Source organism: Miniopterus natalensis, chromosome 9 (genome assembly GCF_054644295.1).
Source record: "Miniopterus natalensis isolate mMinNat1 chromosome 9, mMinNat1.hap1, whole genome shotgun sequence".
In the NCBI taxonomy this organism is placed as follows: Eukaryota; Metazoa; Chordata; class Mammalia; order Chiroptera; family Miniopteridae; genus Miniopterus; species Miniopterus natalensis.
In genome coordinates this window covers 25026543-25041910 of record NC_142089.1, presented here as the reverse complement: position 1 = coordinate 25041910, position 15368 = coordinate 25026543, and the positions used below count along the sequence as shown (strand labels likewise).

The window sequence follows — 15368 nt, the reverse complement described above, 5'->3', positions numbered from 1 at the left end:
GAGAGCTCTTGTCAGCGCCTTCAAAGGCCATAACTGTTTCTTTAGAACACGCCCTTATTTATTCCCATTTGCTTCCTGCGCCAGGCTTCTCCAGCAAACCCCCTTTCCTTTCTGTGACATAATAACAGAACTCATAACACATCAACATTACTTCCTGGGAGACGGATGTCTACTTAGGCTTAAAATGACACTAATAACAAGCACTCTTGAAGTGCAGCCGAGCCAAAGCCTGGCTGGATGCACGTCCTGTGGCCTGACGGAGCCACCAGGGAATGGGCTGGGTCAGCGGCATGCAGGTGCTTGTGGTCTCACGTCGCGGTAAAGGAGGCGTTTGGCTCGAGTGGAAGAAGAGGATCGGGAACCGGGAGTTTTGGTGGGGCCTGCGTGCTGCATCAGCGCGTCTAGTGCCACCACTAGTGCCTCGGCCCCCTGCAAGGGCGAGCGGGCTCCGGGGACTGGCTGAGTGTCCACAGCGGGGCCGCTGGGGTCATTCTTCCTGCCACAGAGCAAAGGGTGTCTCCCAGCACGCTGGTGGGTGGTTGGCAGGCCTGTGGCCCCTGGGGTGTGCAAGCCACTGCTCGTCGTGGGCTGTGCTCTCCACGTCTTGGAGGGAGTCACCAGCAACCAACTTCCCTTTGGTCAGCAGCAGCAGACGGACCCTGCGCAAAGTGGCCAGCTCCTGGCCTTCCAGGACCCTCTCCTGTGCCCAGCAGCGTGCCGCTGACCTTGGCCTATGGCCCTGAATCGCAGCGCTTAGTGGACAGGCCTTCCCCTGCTGCCCCGGGGTCCTCCTGCAGCCCCTGTCCTTGTCCTGCAACCTTTCCTGTGTGTGTGTGTGTGTGTGTGTGTGTGTGCGCGCGCGCGCGGCTGTTTCGGCTTCCTGTCCTCCTCGTGGATCTCCACGAGTTCATGGCTATTCCCCAGCTGAGCTGCGCACTGGCGGCGCTCCTGGCACCTCCGTAGCACATCCCACTGTGGCCGAGCGCGCCAGGCCCTCACCTGTGCAAAGACTAGACTCAGGGCTCCTCACCCACCAAAAAACCCAGAGCTAGTACAAGCGCACAATGTGACACAGCTCCTGGCTTTTCCCTTTTAGAACAGGCGACACTGAGGAAGCCACACAGCCTCTTCTCTCAGTCCCAGGCGAATCTCTCTGTACATCAGGGCAGTTATTGTGGAGAAAACCAGTCACTCAGGACTTACTGCATGTTCTAGACTAACTCTGATTTCCAATCTCAGCTGCACAGTAGAAAACCTGGAGGGCTGTGGAAAAATACCGGGCGGCTAGGGGCAAGCAACAGGATTGCAAGGGTCCCCTGAGGCTCTAGATGTCACTGAGAAACTGGTTACAATTCCTCCATTCTCTTTCCCTGAAGAGAACTGTGCTTCACACACTCTCTCACACACACACACACACACACACACACACACACAAAACATCCTCTCATAAATCCACATATTCCCAAAGAACACAGGCACCTTCAGGCTCCCCGACCCAGCCTCACACTCAAATGCACACACAGAATCTAACACAAGAACACAGGCAGCCACGTTTCCTCTCAGACCCAAGGAAATGCACATTCACCATCCTCACTTTTCCAAATCCAGGCTAGCGCACACCCAACACACTCCAAACCCAGGCCTGTGCACCCAGCACACTCCAAACCCAGGCCTGTGCACCCAACACACTCCAAACCCAGGCCTGTGCACCCAACACACTCCAAACCCAGGCCTGTGCACCCAACACACTCCAAACCCAGGCCTGTGCACCCAACACACTCCAAACCCAGGCCTGTGCACCCAACACACTCCAAACCCAGGCCTGTGCACCCAACACACTCCAAACCCAGACCAACACACACACACTGTATCCCATCTCGCTTTCCCAACAGATTCATGCACACATTTACTCAGGTAACCACACTGTCCCACGAACACACCCCCTCACATAAAATCACACACAATGCACAGTCATACTGAACAACAATCACAAACTCACAGTCACAGCACGTATATCACAGACAAGCTCACATACATACACACTCACCATTAGAAGCAGGCATATTTACAGTCAAATACGAACCTGCACACACTCATAATTTCCAATCACGTGCCCACACATGAACTCACAGTCCACAGTCACAATCACACAACTAACACCAGCACCGTTCACACAATACAACACAATCACCCCAACAGAGACACAATCTCAAACACACGTGTTTACAACCACACATTCAATACACTGCCATCCCCACTCGTTCGCCCAGCCAAGCTCGCCCTGGGTAGGGTGGGGTACAGCGCCTGGGCCCCAGGACAACAGCCCCCATTCCTTTCTCTGCCCCAGGAATTCTGATCTTAGGGCTCCTGCTGGCTACTCCCAGCTGCCTTGGCTACGATGAGGACCTGGCCAAGTGCTTCCAGGACCCTGACTATGAGTCCGTCGTGTCACAGCCCAGGAGGGCCTGCACACCTCTCCACTGCCCGAGCGCGTGGTGGTGGGAGCTGGCATGTCAGGCCTGGTGGCGGCCAAGGCCCTGCAGGACGCTGGCCACCAGGTGAGCAGGCTTTGGAGGGGCCTCAGTCATTAGCCTCTGGGTTTGCTCCCCGGGTGGAAAAGGGAAAACAACTGCACGTAACCCACTAGGTGTCTTAGCCCTTAGTTATTGTTTCTCAAAACCCCTGAGATGTGGCTTTAACCGTAATCTCTGTTCTCATGGAAACAAAAGTCGAGAAGGGGTCTGCTCACAGGTACAGACCAAGTCGCACTCTGTCCCCTGCCACCGAGGAGCTCTTCTGCCTCACTCACCTTACCCAGGACCCTCCTGGAGGACCCCCACCCCCGCAGCTGGGTTATCCTGCTGGGATTCCAGATTAGAGCCTGTGGCTGGCTGGGCGTACAGGGTGGGGGAAGGGAGAGCCTGGCCCCGGGAATGACAGCTTCTCCTGACCCCAGGTTTTGGTCCTGAAAGCCAGCAACCACGTCAGGGGTTGCGTGGTCACAATCAAGAACAAGCAGGAGGGCTGGTACTATGAACTGGGGCCCATGCGCATCCCAAAGTCCCACAGGTAGGTCCTGGGAAAGGGATGGAGGGAGGGCTGGTAGGAGGATTAGGAGGAGATACTGTGGGCCCTGCTGCCATTGAGTCAGAGCCCGTTCAGATTCCCTGTCCCACTGGGTTCGGTCCTGCAAGTCAGGACTGGGACTAGTCTCCCCCTTGACAGAGACAACTGAGGCTCAGAGCCCAGGGTCACAGAGAAAGTGGGAGATCCCAAACGAATCATGATAATAGTTACCATGAACTCATCAAATTGTGTGCTTTAAATATGGGCAGCTTATATGCTAATTATACCACAGTGAGCTATCAAATGATAACAGTCACCATTTGTCGAACACTTACCATGTGCTAAGCATTATCTGTGCATCATTTCATTACTGCAATTTGGTACACTGTGTTTCCCGTTTACAAATCAAGAAACTGGACTTAGAGATATAAAGTGACTCACCCAAGACTCTCCCAGGAGAAAGTGACAAAGCTCCACAAAATCAAGGACGTGTCTGACACAAAAGGAGATGCTTGACGTCTAAACCATACCGACTCCTGGAAGAGAGCCTGGCCCCTGGTCCTGAGGCTTCCAAAACAAAAAAGATCCCTTGCCTGGTGTCCCACATACCTCCAAAAACATGACTTCTTTTTAAAGTATAAACTGAACCAGAGATTTCCCTCCAAACCACCCAAAGCTAAAACAAAATCCAATTGAAACAGCCCAAACTAAAAGTTTTTAGATTCTGCCTTGAACTTACCTAGAAATGGAAAGTGGAATTTCAAATACTGCCTGAAACAAAAGGCCTCTGTCTCTATGTTGGAATCCTATACCCTGGGGCTTCCTAAAAGGCCTTCATTCTGTGATGGGTGAACTCCCTACTCCCCACCTCCCTCAGAGCAAAAGCAGAAGGAAAAGAGCTAAGGCCACGGCAAGAAGAAACAGGGTTAGAGAGGAGGAAGGAGTTAGTCTGAGTTCCCCAGGCACATAAAGAAACTGGTTTTCCTGGAAACGGGCTCCTATTGTGCAGCCAGCAAGAACGAGGTACCGCTGGGATGGGTGCCATGTTAGGCCTGTATTTGCTCCAGGCTGGTGCACACCTATGTCAAGAAGCTGGGCCTGAAGCTGAACAAGTTCATCCAGTACAATGGCAACACCTGGTACCTCATCAACGGACACCGTTACCGCATCAGGGAGGTCAAGGCCAACCCAGAGATCATGGGCTATCCCCTGAACCCCACGGAGAAAGGCAAGAGTGCTGAGGATCTCTTCCACCAGTCCATTGCCAAGGTGACTCCTGCGAGCCCTCCCAGGGCTGGGAAAGAACAGAGTCTGGCCTAAGTCACCTGGCAAGTTAGCAGATGGACCCAGGTCACCTGACTCCTACCCAATACTTGTGCGATTGGTCTGCCTTCCTTCTAACATCCCCTAAGAATGTCACCACCCCAACCCTAGGGCCCAGCCCCATATCTTCCGACCCTGGGTGGCCCATCATACTGCTTGATCAGTGGCAATGGAAGGAAAGGGAATCCTTGGTATTGAATCAATTCTGCTAGACTGCAGCGAAGGTCTTCACCTTAAATTTCAGTCTCCAAAGATCTTTAAACAGAGGGGAGATTTGGGGGGAAAGAGACGTATTTAGGAGCTCCTGGAAGCTTCCTTCCTCAGGTCCTTCCATTTCCCTACCTCCTTACACCACCCTTTTCAAAGGGACATCCTGAGAACCTGGGAGTCCTGCTTCTGGATATTTGGTTTTAATCCAAAGCTGCTTCCCCTTTCCTCCCCTTTTGCAGCTCAAACAGAGTCTGAAAAATTTCAACTGCAGCCATCTGATGTCCTCTTATGATTCTTATTCCACCAAGGTAAGTGAGGCAAAGAAATCTCAGGATAGCCCTAGTCAGTTTGACTCACTGGTTAGAGCATCAGCCCACGAACTGAAGGGTCCTGGGTTCGATTCTGGCCAAGAGCATGTACCTCGGCGGCAGGCTCAGTCCCTGACCCTGGTTGGGGCAAGTGCAAGAGGCAACCAATCTATGTATCTCTGTCACATCGATGTTTCTCTCTCTTTTCCCCTCCCTTCCACTCTCTCTAAAAAAATATATATATATATATCAATGGAAAACAGGTGAGGATTAGCTAAAAGAAGAAAAGAAAGGAAGAAACCCCAGGATAGACATGGAGGGGTGAGTGTGCTCACCTTAGCTCCCAGGGCCTGTTCCCTGCCTACCAGGACTCTCTCTTCCCACAGCCAAGCCTTTACCTCCCTGGAGTCCAGTCCCACCCCTGCCTGACCCGGGCCCTGCCTACACACAGGGCCCTCCATCTGGCACTTCCACTCCCACAGGCTTACCTGCTGAAGGAAGGGATGCTGAGCCCAGGAGCCGGTAAAGATGATCCGGGATATGATGAATGAGGGTGTCGAATTCCATAAGTCCTTCCTGGAGTCCCTGCAATCTGACATCATCTTCTCCAAAAGCGATGGGTAAGGCTGATCTGGACCGGGATGCAAGTCTGCCCTCTCCTCCAATCAGAGCAGAGAAAGGGAACTTTGATTATTGAGCAGTGACTGTGCCAGGCACCGTCCTAAGCACTTGCCAAGAATTATCACATGTAATCTTACGATCACCTGGAAGGTAGGTACTATTATTCACCTGGAAGGTAGGTACTATTATTCACCTGGAAGGTAGGTACTATTATTCAGAGCCATTGTACCAGTCAGGCTCCTGTGGCCCAGAGAAACCATATAACAGCCAAGTTCACACAACTGGGCCAAGGGCTGGAGCCAGAATCCAAACCCAGGTCTGGGTGCAGAATTGCATGGTGGCTGAATCCACAAGCTGTCATCATGGGAAACTCCCTTTTCTCTGGTTGTCAGTGTTGCAAACTATAAAATTCAACGATAATCCTTCCCTCGTAGAGATTGATTAAGATGTTGTATATAAAGTACGATTATGAAGCTAGTTTCCTTCCCTTTCAGACCAGGAATGCTGCTGGCGACGGGGCAGCCAGGCCTCACGCCCCACCCCCGCCCCTCCCTTCTCTTCACTCCCGCAGCTTTCCGGAGATCACAGGCGGCTTCGACCAGCTCCCCAAGCCCTCAGCACCAGCTGGAGGCCTGGCACCATCCGTCCGGGCTCCACGGGGGAGACGGTAGTGAGGGATGGGCCCGAGGTCCAGGTTTCCTACCGGCTGGGCAAGTCCAACCGTCGGTGCACGGTCTCACCGCGGATTTTGTCATCCCCGCCTCGGCCAAGGCCACGCGCCTCATCACCTCCACGCCACCACTCTCCCTAGACAAGGCCGACGCGCTCCGCTCGGTGCATTACACCAGCGCCACCAAGGTGCTTCTGGCCTGTGACGAGCCCTTCTGGGAGCGGGATGGCATCCGGGGCGGAGTCTCCATCACCGACCGGCCCTGGCGCTACATCCATTACCCCAGCCACAGCCTTCCCGGGGGCAAGGGCGTCCTGCGGGCCTCCTACACTCTCGACGACGATTCCCTCTTCTTCATGTCCCTGAGTCAGGACCAGGTGCTGGATATCGTCCTGGAGGCCCTGGCAGCTGTGCACCAGATACCCAAGGAGGAGCTGCGGCGCATGTGCCCGTCGTCCAAGGTCAAGCACTGGTCTCTGGATCCCCTGGTCGTGGGCGCCTTCGCTGTGTTCACGCCCTACCAATTCAAGGATTATTTGCCACGGCTCTTCCAGCCAGAGGGCCGCATCCACTTTGCTGGCGAGCACACCTGCCTGCCCCATGGCTGGATAGACACTGCCATCCAGTCTGGCCTCCGGGTAGCCAGGAACATCCAGGCTGCCGTGCATGAAGAGGCCCGGGGAGACAGAAGACCTTGGCCAACACCCAGGACCGGTTCTGACCCGGGGAGAAAGCCCCGAGGGAATCTGGCAGCAACAGACAGGGAGGTGGGAGTGGGAGGCAGAGACTCAGAAGACGGGTCATCATTAGTTCCCCTGGCCCCCAAATAGGCCCCCAAAATGTGAGACAACAAACCCAGCTGGCAAGTCCACAAGAAAATCACCCCTTTTTCTGCTTCTCTCCCCTGCCAGCCCTTGAAGAAGGAATAGCAGAGTCAGAGTACAGTGGTCCCCCACATGGGAGGGGATGCCAAGACCCCCAGTGGATGCCTGAAACCTCAGACAGTACCAAACCCCATCGCACTGTTTTTTTCCTATACATACATACCTATGATAAAGTTTAATTTATAAATTAGGCACAGCAAGAGATTAACAAAAATAACTAATAATAAAATAGAACAATTATGGCAAAATACTGTAGTAAAAGTTATGTGAATGTGGTCTCTATCTGTTCATATCTTCCACCCACAAATCTAATGCCTTTTCCATCTCACCTAAGCGGTCGGGGCACCACATGCAGGGGGCAACTGATTGATGTTTCTCTCTCTCTCCCTTCCTCTCTCTCTCAGATCAATAAAGCGTATCCTCAGGTGAGGATTTAAAAAAAAAAAGAAAAAGAGAAAGGAAAACTAAAAGCAGTGGGAAGTTTCATGGTGTTTTTGCACACCCTTGCTGAGCACAATTAGGAAGGAGTCCCCCAATTCTTGGTTTCTCCTTCTGAAAAAAAAGGGAATTTGCTTGCAATGTCTGGGCATGACTGAGGGCTGCCCAAGGGGCTGATTTCTGTTTCTGTTCATCAGACAGGAGCAGTGACATCGTTTGGAGGCTGCTGAAAGCAGTGGCAGGTGCAGTGACACATGAAAATTGCAGTGGAACTGCAGACCCAAGGGTACTCAGAGGCAAGAGATGATAGAGGAATGCAACAGAACATATAAGGCCCTGAGAAGAAGCAGATGTGAAACGCTAAAGGAAATTGCGACATTTAAAGGCAGCTGTGTATACACATGAAAAGCCCACAGCTAAATATTTAATGACAAAAGGCTGAAAGCTTTTCCTCTAAGATCAAGAAGAGGACAAGAATGCCCACTTTATCACTCTATTCAATATAATATTGGAAGTCCTAGCCTGGCAATTAGGCAAGAAAAACGAACAGAAGGCATCCAAATTGAAAAGAAGTTAATTATCTCTGTTCACAGACAACATGATCTTGTATGTAGAAAATCCTAAAGATTTCACAAAATAATTGTTGGAACAAATAAATAAATTGAGAAAAGTTGCAGGATACAAAACTCAGTTGTATTTCCATACACTTAATAATTAACAATTCGAAAAGGAAATTAAGAAAAAAATCTATTTGCAATAGTATCAAAATATATATATTTAGGAATAAACTTAACCATGAGGTGAAAGACTTGTACACTGAAGACTACAAAGCATTGTTGAAAGAAATTTTAAAAAGACCCCAGTCCGTGGAAAAACATCCCATGTTCATGGATTAAAAGACATAATATTGTTAAAATGTCAATACTACCCAAGGCAATCTACAGATTTGGTACAATACCTATCAAACTCCTAATGATTTCTTTTGTTAAAATAGAAAAATTGTCCCCAAATTTAGATAGAATTTGAAGGGACCCTGAATAGTGAGAGCAATCTTTAAAAAAAAAAAAAAAGTCAAAGCTCTTATACTTCCTGATTTCAAAACTTGCTACAAAGCTACAATAATCAAAGCAGTATGTCAGGAGCATACGGACGGACATATATACCAGTGGGATAGAAGAGAGAGCCCAGAAATAAACGGCTGCATATATGGCCAACTGATTCAAAATGCAGGCCAAAAAATTTAGTAAGTATTGAAAGACTTTATTTATTTATTTATTTTACTGATTTTAGAGAAAGGAAGGGAGAAGAGAGAGAGAGATAGAAACATCAATGATGAGAGAGTCGTCGCTGATTGGCTGCCTCTTGCATGTCCTCAACTGGGGATCGAGCCTGCAACCCAGGCATGTGCCCTGACCAGGAATCAAACCTTGATCTCCTGGATCCTAGGTCGATGCTCAGCTGCTGAGCCATGCCCGGTCAGACATTGAAAGGCTTTAAAAGGGCAATAACAAACATGCCTAATGGAACATTGCCTCCCCAAAACTGCGGAATACACGTAATTTTCAAGTATCCAAGGAGGATTTGTAAAAACTGACCAATACAATTACAAAGCAAGTCCCAAATTTCAAAGGGTTAAAATCAGATGAAGTATTTGCTCTTACCATAATACATACCCCAATACAATTAATCCACAAATCAATGCTTTAAAGGACAACTAGAACAAATTAAATGGAGCAATATTCTGTATTCATAGATAGGGAGACTTGATGTTGTCCACATGTCAGTTCTTCCCAGCTTGATCTATAGATTCAAAGCAATCTCAATAATAATCCCAGCAAGTTATTTTGTGGATATTCACAAACTGATACTAAAGTTTGTAAGGAGCAGCAAAAGACCCAGAACAGTCACGTCACAATATAGGAGAACAAAGTTTGAACACGGACACTTCAACTTCAAGACTTACTATAAAACTACAGTAATTAAGACAGTGTGGTATTGGTGAAAGAATAGACAAATAGATCAATAGAATGTAATAGAGAGCCCCAAAATAGTACCACATAAATAGTGTCAACTGATCTTTGACAAAGGAGCAAAGGCAATGCCATTATACTGCAAAGACAGCCTTTGCAACAAATGGTACTGGAACATGCAACAACAAAAAAAAAAATCTAGACACAGACCTTACTCCCTTCACAAAAATTAACTGAAAATGGATCACAGAACTATAAAATTCCTAGATGATAACATATGAGAAAATTTAGATGGTCTTGGGTATGGATATGACTTTTTAGATACAACATCAAAGACACAACCCATGAAAGAAAGGAACAATAAGCTAGACTTTATGAAAATTAAAAACTTCTGTTCTGCAAAAGACAATGTCAAGTATGAGAAGACAAGCCACACACTGGGAGAAATATTTGCAAAGGACACATCTGATAAAGAACTATTATCCAAAATATACAAAGAACTGTTAATTCAACATTAAGAAAGCAAACAAGTAACTATAATAATCAAGTATTATGGTGGAAATTTAAAAATACAAAAACTGTGGGATCAGCTGTCTTCTTCGGAGTACACTGGAGAACTTGGTAAAAAAAAAAAAAAAAAAAGCTGCCCGGCTGCTGTGGCTCAGCGGTTGAGCGTCGATCTAGAATCCGGGCAATCGGGGTTCAATTCCCGGTCAGAGCACATGCCCAGGTTGCAGGCTCGGGTCAGAGCACATGCCCAGGTTGCAGGCTCGATCCCCAGTCAGGGGTGTGCAGGAGGCAGCCGATCAATGACTCTCATCATTGATGTTTCTATCTCTCTCTCTCCCTCTCCTTTCCTCTCTCTGAAATCAATAAAGATATATTTAAAAAAAAAAAAAAAAAAGCTTAGAATTTTAAATTCTCAGCTGAGTATACATGGGTAGAAAGCTAGAAAACACGACTGCCCAGAGGAAATACCTTATTTTGTGTAACACAAAGTCTGGATTTCTGAAAACCAAACCCAGAGTCAGTTCCTGTGGCTAACCAAATTACATGCAAATTGAATTCATAGCCTTGTTTACTATATAGAGTTGATAGAGAGTTATAGAGTTGATAGAGAAAGACTTGGAATTTTAGAATTGTAATAGAAATTTGAGAATCGTAAATATGTACCAGAGTTTATGAAATAAATCCCTCAAAAATTAAGACACCTACCACCTTAGTGACATTTCTTGCATCCAGTAGTCTCTGTCACATTTGGCATACCCCCTCCAAGTGAAGGATAGTTGTTGCATCTGGCATCTCCAATCACAATGAATGCAGCGCACCCCCTTTGGATCCTGGAGGCAAGGTGTGTCTCAGTGGGCTGCTATTACTGAATAATGCATAAGGCTGCCACAGGGGTGCAGTGTGGGGTCTTGGAAAGTCCCCTGGCTTCAGACTGGTAAGGGTGACCTTGAGTCAATTTTCTCATATACTGTATATAAAGATAATAAGAAAACTTCTTCATAAGATTGTGGTGACTATAAAATGAGCTAACATGCGGCAGGCCCTTTAAAGCACACACTCTCACATGTTGTCTGCACTCTGCACCACTTTAGCGATTTGACTGCAGTCAGTCTTCCTCTAGAACTCGAGTCAGAAATAAAATACCGGCAACGGGTGGCCATTTCCCCTGCAAAATGACATCCGGATGAGAGGCCAGTGGAGCCTGAGATCTATGAAGCTTCCACCCGGTGCTGTCTGCAGCGCAGCTTCGCATCCAGCAAACCACTGGGTGAGATGTGCGCTAACTTTCCCTGAGTTCCCAGACTCCGAAAGGATCAGTTAGGGTTATTCTGAGCTCATCCCAGTCCACTTCTGAAATGCAGATTGCTAGCTCCCTTCCCCGCCGGGGCATGTCACATTTAGAACGCCAGAGGGCGGCGACTCCCCACGGACAGTGGTGCCTGGGACCGCCGCAGCTAAACCAAAAGTGAACCAGGCCGCAGCCTCCCGGTCTTCTCCCTTCGCCTCAGCCGGCACCACACAGCAGAACCGCACAACGCAAAGGTCCATGGCTCTGTGAACAGATACACCTATGCTTGATGCCCAGCTCAACCACTTAGTTCCTGTGACCTTGGACAAGTGATCCCACTTCTCCATGCCACGGTTTGCTCCTCTGGAAAAACAGGGTACAAAAAATAGTACCTACCTCATAGGATCGCTGGAATAAGTCAGATGACGTGGGTAAATTACCATTGTCCAAATCTTAGTTATTCTTAGACATCATAATAGTTCATCTAATTTGATTCCTATCTGAGTCCTGGCAGGCAGAGCAGGTAAACATGATTCTCATTTTTCATATAAAGAAATCGAGGCTCAAAGGAGTTTAATGACCTGCAGAATCATGATGATAATAGAAGTTCCATTTTCCATGCTTCTCCCTCCACCATTTTACAGTGATGGCCTGTGGCCTTAAAAGATGTGTTTTTAACCCTTTTGAGACTCTGGGATTCTGAGGCGCAGAGAGGGCAAATACTTGACTGAAGGCTACACAGTGAGCCAGTGGCCAACCCAGGACCCAATGAGCCAGTGCAGTGGGTTCCCAGCCTGGTGCTCTGACAACTGCCCGAGACACCCTGCAAAACACTCCCTTGTTATTCTGCTCCTGATCGCTCACTGTGGGAACCCAGCCGTGAGCCTTGTCTTCCCAACCAGACTGTGAGCTAAAAGACGAAAAAAATTCTCAAGAAATATATATTACTATGGGAAAGCATCTGTGACATGTTGCTAGATGAAGCAAGGGATCCACAAAACAGTGGGTACATGATCCCGATGTGCATTTATATATATGGGCAGAGGGGAAAAGTGGAAGGTCTTAACATACAAACGTAAAAATGCTTATCTCTGGGTTGTGGAATTACACATGATTTTTGTATTTTCCCTTGCACTTTTGTGTGTTTCTAGATTTACCCAATAGGTGTGTTTTATTTCTATGATCCTAACAAATGTCTGTGTATGTGTGTTATACTATTTCAACTGCCCACTTAAAAAATTAAAACTACATTAATTTTAATGAAGAATCAAGGATTTTGAGCCACCCCCCACATTATTTATTATGGCTTTGCACAAGCCTCTTAACCTCTGTAAGGTTTGGTTTCTCCACCTGAAATACAGGGAGGATAACCCCTGTCCCCCTTCAGCCAGAGGCTCAGAACCTTCTTGCTTGGCTGCGTCAGCAGCTCCCTCCTCTCCTCAGCCAAGTTCCCAGGCAGTTGCAAGCCTTGCCTCTGTCTCCCCTCTCCTCGGTCCACTCATCAATCCCTCACCGGGCTGCAGCTCTTTCTAGACTGGAATCTACAGGGGCCACTGGCAACCCCCTCTCTGCCTAAACCAATGGCCCCTGAAATGTCTTTCTCTCTAGCTGTCTCTCTCTCTCCAAATCCCTCTCTGGTTCCCCAGCACGGGCTCTCTTGGCTGCACCCTCCCTCTTGAAGCCCATCTTCCTTCGCCCTCTTTGACCATGGCTTGCCTCAGTTTCCTCAGCCCTCCCCTGCCACGTAGAGTTGTCCCCAGGTGGTTAACTCATCTCTCAAGTACTTCTCTACTTGACCCTCCTCTGCAAACCCTAATGAAGGCCCCTCGCCTCTCCCACAACTGGACTGAGGGAGCCATTCTCAACGTCTCGCTCATAGTCCACAGCCACTCAGAGAGATTCTGCCCACCTTCCTGCAACACAGCAGGCCTTCTGAGGCTCCCCCTGGTTTCCTTCTTCTTTCAGGGAGCGTCAGCCTGGACCTCACACCTCTCACCCACATGGACTCCCCCCGGCCTCCCTGCTTTCCCTCTCTCCCCCTCCAGTCCAGCTGAGAATGTGTCCTTACAACAACCGTGTAAGGGAAGCACTATTCCTATCAACATTTCAAAGATGAGAAAAGTGAGCTACAGGGTTTAAGTGACCCGCTCCTGGTTACATGGGTAATTAAAAAGTTACTGAGGTCTTTGGAACTGAGACTTGTACACAGAGGGTCTGATCTGGCTCAGAGCATCTGCCCTAACCACTCTCTATGCTGCTGATTGGCCTCTTTTGCCAGAAACATCTATAGGATAAAGTCCACACTTTTCCAACCTGGCCTCTGAGGATCCGCTGGTATAGGTCAGACACTTTTTCAGTCCTATTGCCCACTGTGCCCAGTTGGTGCTCTCCCAGCCCCCATCCCGACTACCCCTCACCTGCCCATTCCCACAGTTAACCCTTAGCCTCCGGCCACCTGCTGCCCGACAGGCTCAACCCCATCTCTATATGTCCAACCCTCCCATCCTCCAGGCTTCCTCCCTGACAGCAGGCTGTGCTGACAGCAGCCATGGTGGGAGACAGGAGGCCTGAGCAAGTGATCCTTGGCCTCCCAGAAGGTGAGTGGAGGATTGGAGCCTGCGCTGCAGGCCTCTGTTTTCCCATCCATAGAGGGGGTAGGAGTAGATCTAGCTCCTCTTGCTCTAACAGTCTAGGACCCTATGCTTTCACGATCCCTAAAATGGAGGTGAACTTGCCCTCTCAAACCCCTTTAACATTCACAGAATGGAGAGAATGTTAGGAGTGGGAAGGGCTTCAGAGAAAATGTAATCCCACCCCCTCACTTTCCCCCAGAGATGCTGAGGCCCAGGGAGGGGCGGAGGCCTGGCTGGCCATCTGGGGAGTGGTGGGAGGGAGGCTGCCTGGCTGCTTAATGGAGAACCCATCTCAGCAGGTCCCCAGCCCCCAGAGAAGGCAGTGGGAGGAGCCTGGAAGGGCGAAAGCCGCAGAGCCTGGCTCCCAGCAGGCTTGGCCTGCCAGCTCCAGGAGGCGTCAGTAGTTTTCCATAACCAGAAGGCCCGCAGCCCAGGACATGTGCCCCCCTCTCCCCTTGCCCCCCACATTCCTCTGCACACTCAGGCAGCAAAGTGGCATTCAGGGCCGTGTTGGGGCGGGGCAGGAGGGAACCAGAGGCCCAGACGCACATAAAGACTCACAGACGCTGGTACAGCCACAATCATACAGACCCAGAGAAATAACACAGATCCAGATGAGGCGAAGAGGCCCAGACACAAACTACACCTGCAGACGTGTACACTCTCTCTGCCATGCATGGAGATCCATTCTCAGAGCCACACCCAAGTAAGACTATCACAAAGAACTACTCATCCCATGCACAGACACTCAGGCATGTTCATACTGGAGGCTCGTGCGCACACTCAGCAGACACCCCTCCATCAACCCCTGCCACCTTCCCTCCTCTCCCTGAGCTCCCACACTGCCTGTTTAGGTCAAACATTGATCTAGGAAAGGGAGAAAATTCCTGAGCTGCCCCAGGCCCGGGAGGCAGGACAGGAGCTAGACAAAACCCAGGGGCCAGCCAGGCTCCCTCTATACTGAGAAGGCGCCACTTTTTGATTCCAAAGAATTCATTGGACCATCCCTACCCTGTTCCCAGAGGCCAGGGTAAGGCTGGTTCTGGAGAAGCCCCTGACACACACCTCCATGACCTTTTCTCCAGCCCTGGGATTCCCAGCCATTAGATTAGAGAGGCATCTAGCAGCCCTTCCTTTGGCTCAATACCCCTCTGATCCCCTCCCCACCCCACTTGTGCCCTCCACCCTACCTGACTCCTCTACCCACACACCTGTCTCCCTCACCGCATCTCCCAACTTCAGCCCATCTGTCCTCCAAGAGATCAACTCCACACCTTCACTGGATCCACCACACTGAAGACCCAGAAACACAACTCCCTGACCAGATGGACCTGCCACTTTCACCTGCACCAGTCTCCCCCCACTGGATGCTCCATGACCACCTGGTGGCGGTGGGTCCAGCAGGGGCACTGCATGAGCATCTGTCAGGTGGCAGACAAGAGCTCCA

General features: G+C 49.6%; 1 protein-coding gene across 1 annotated transcript; it reads left to right on the top strand.

Annotated features, from left to right (window-relative positions):
- Positions 1 to 290: 290 nt before the first annotated feature.
- Positions 291 to 7028, top strand: LOC107544363 (L-amino-acid oxidase-like). The gene is given in 11 exon segments (XM_016222236.2): positions 291 to 318; positions 2348 to 2443; positions 2446 to 2558; positions 2957 to 3069; positions 4134 to 4335; positions 4839 to 4907; positions 5390 to 5428; positions 5430 to 5527; positions 6100 to 6134; positions 6137 to 6247; positions 6250 to 7028. Coding segments are annotated over 11 exon segments (1683 nt in total).
- Positions 7029 to 15368: the final 8340 nt, after the last annotated feature.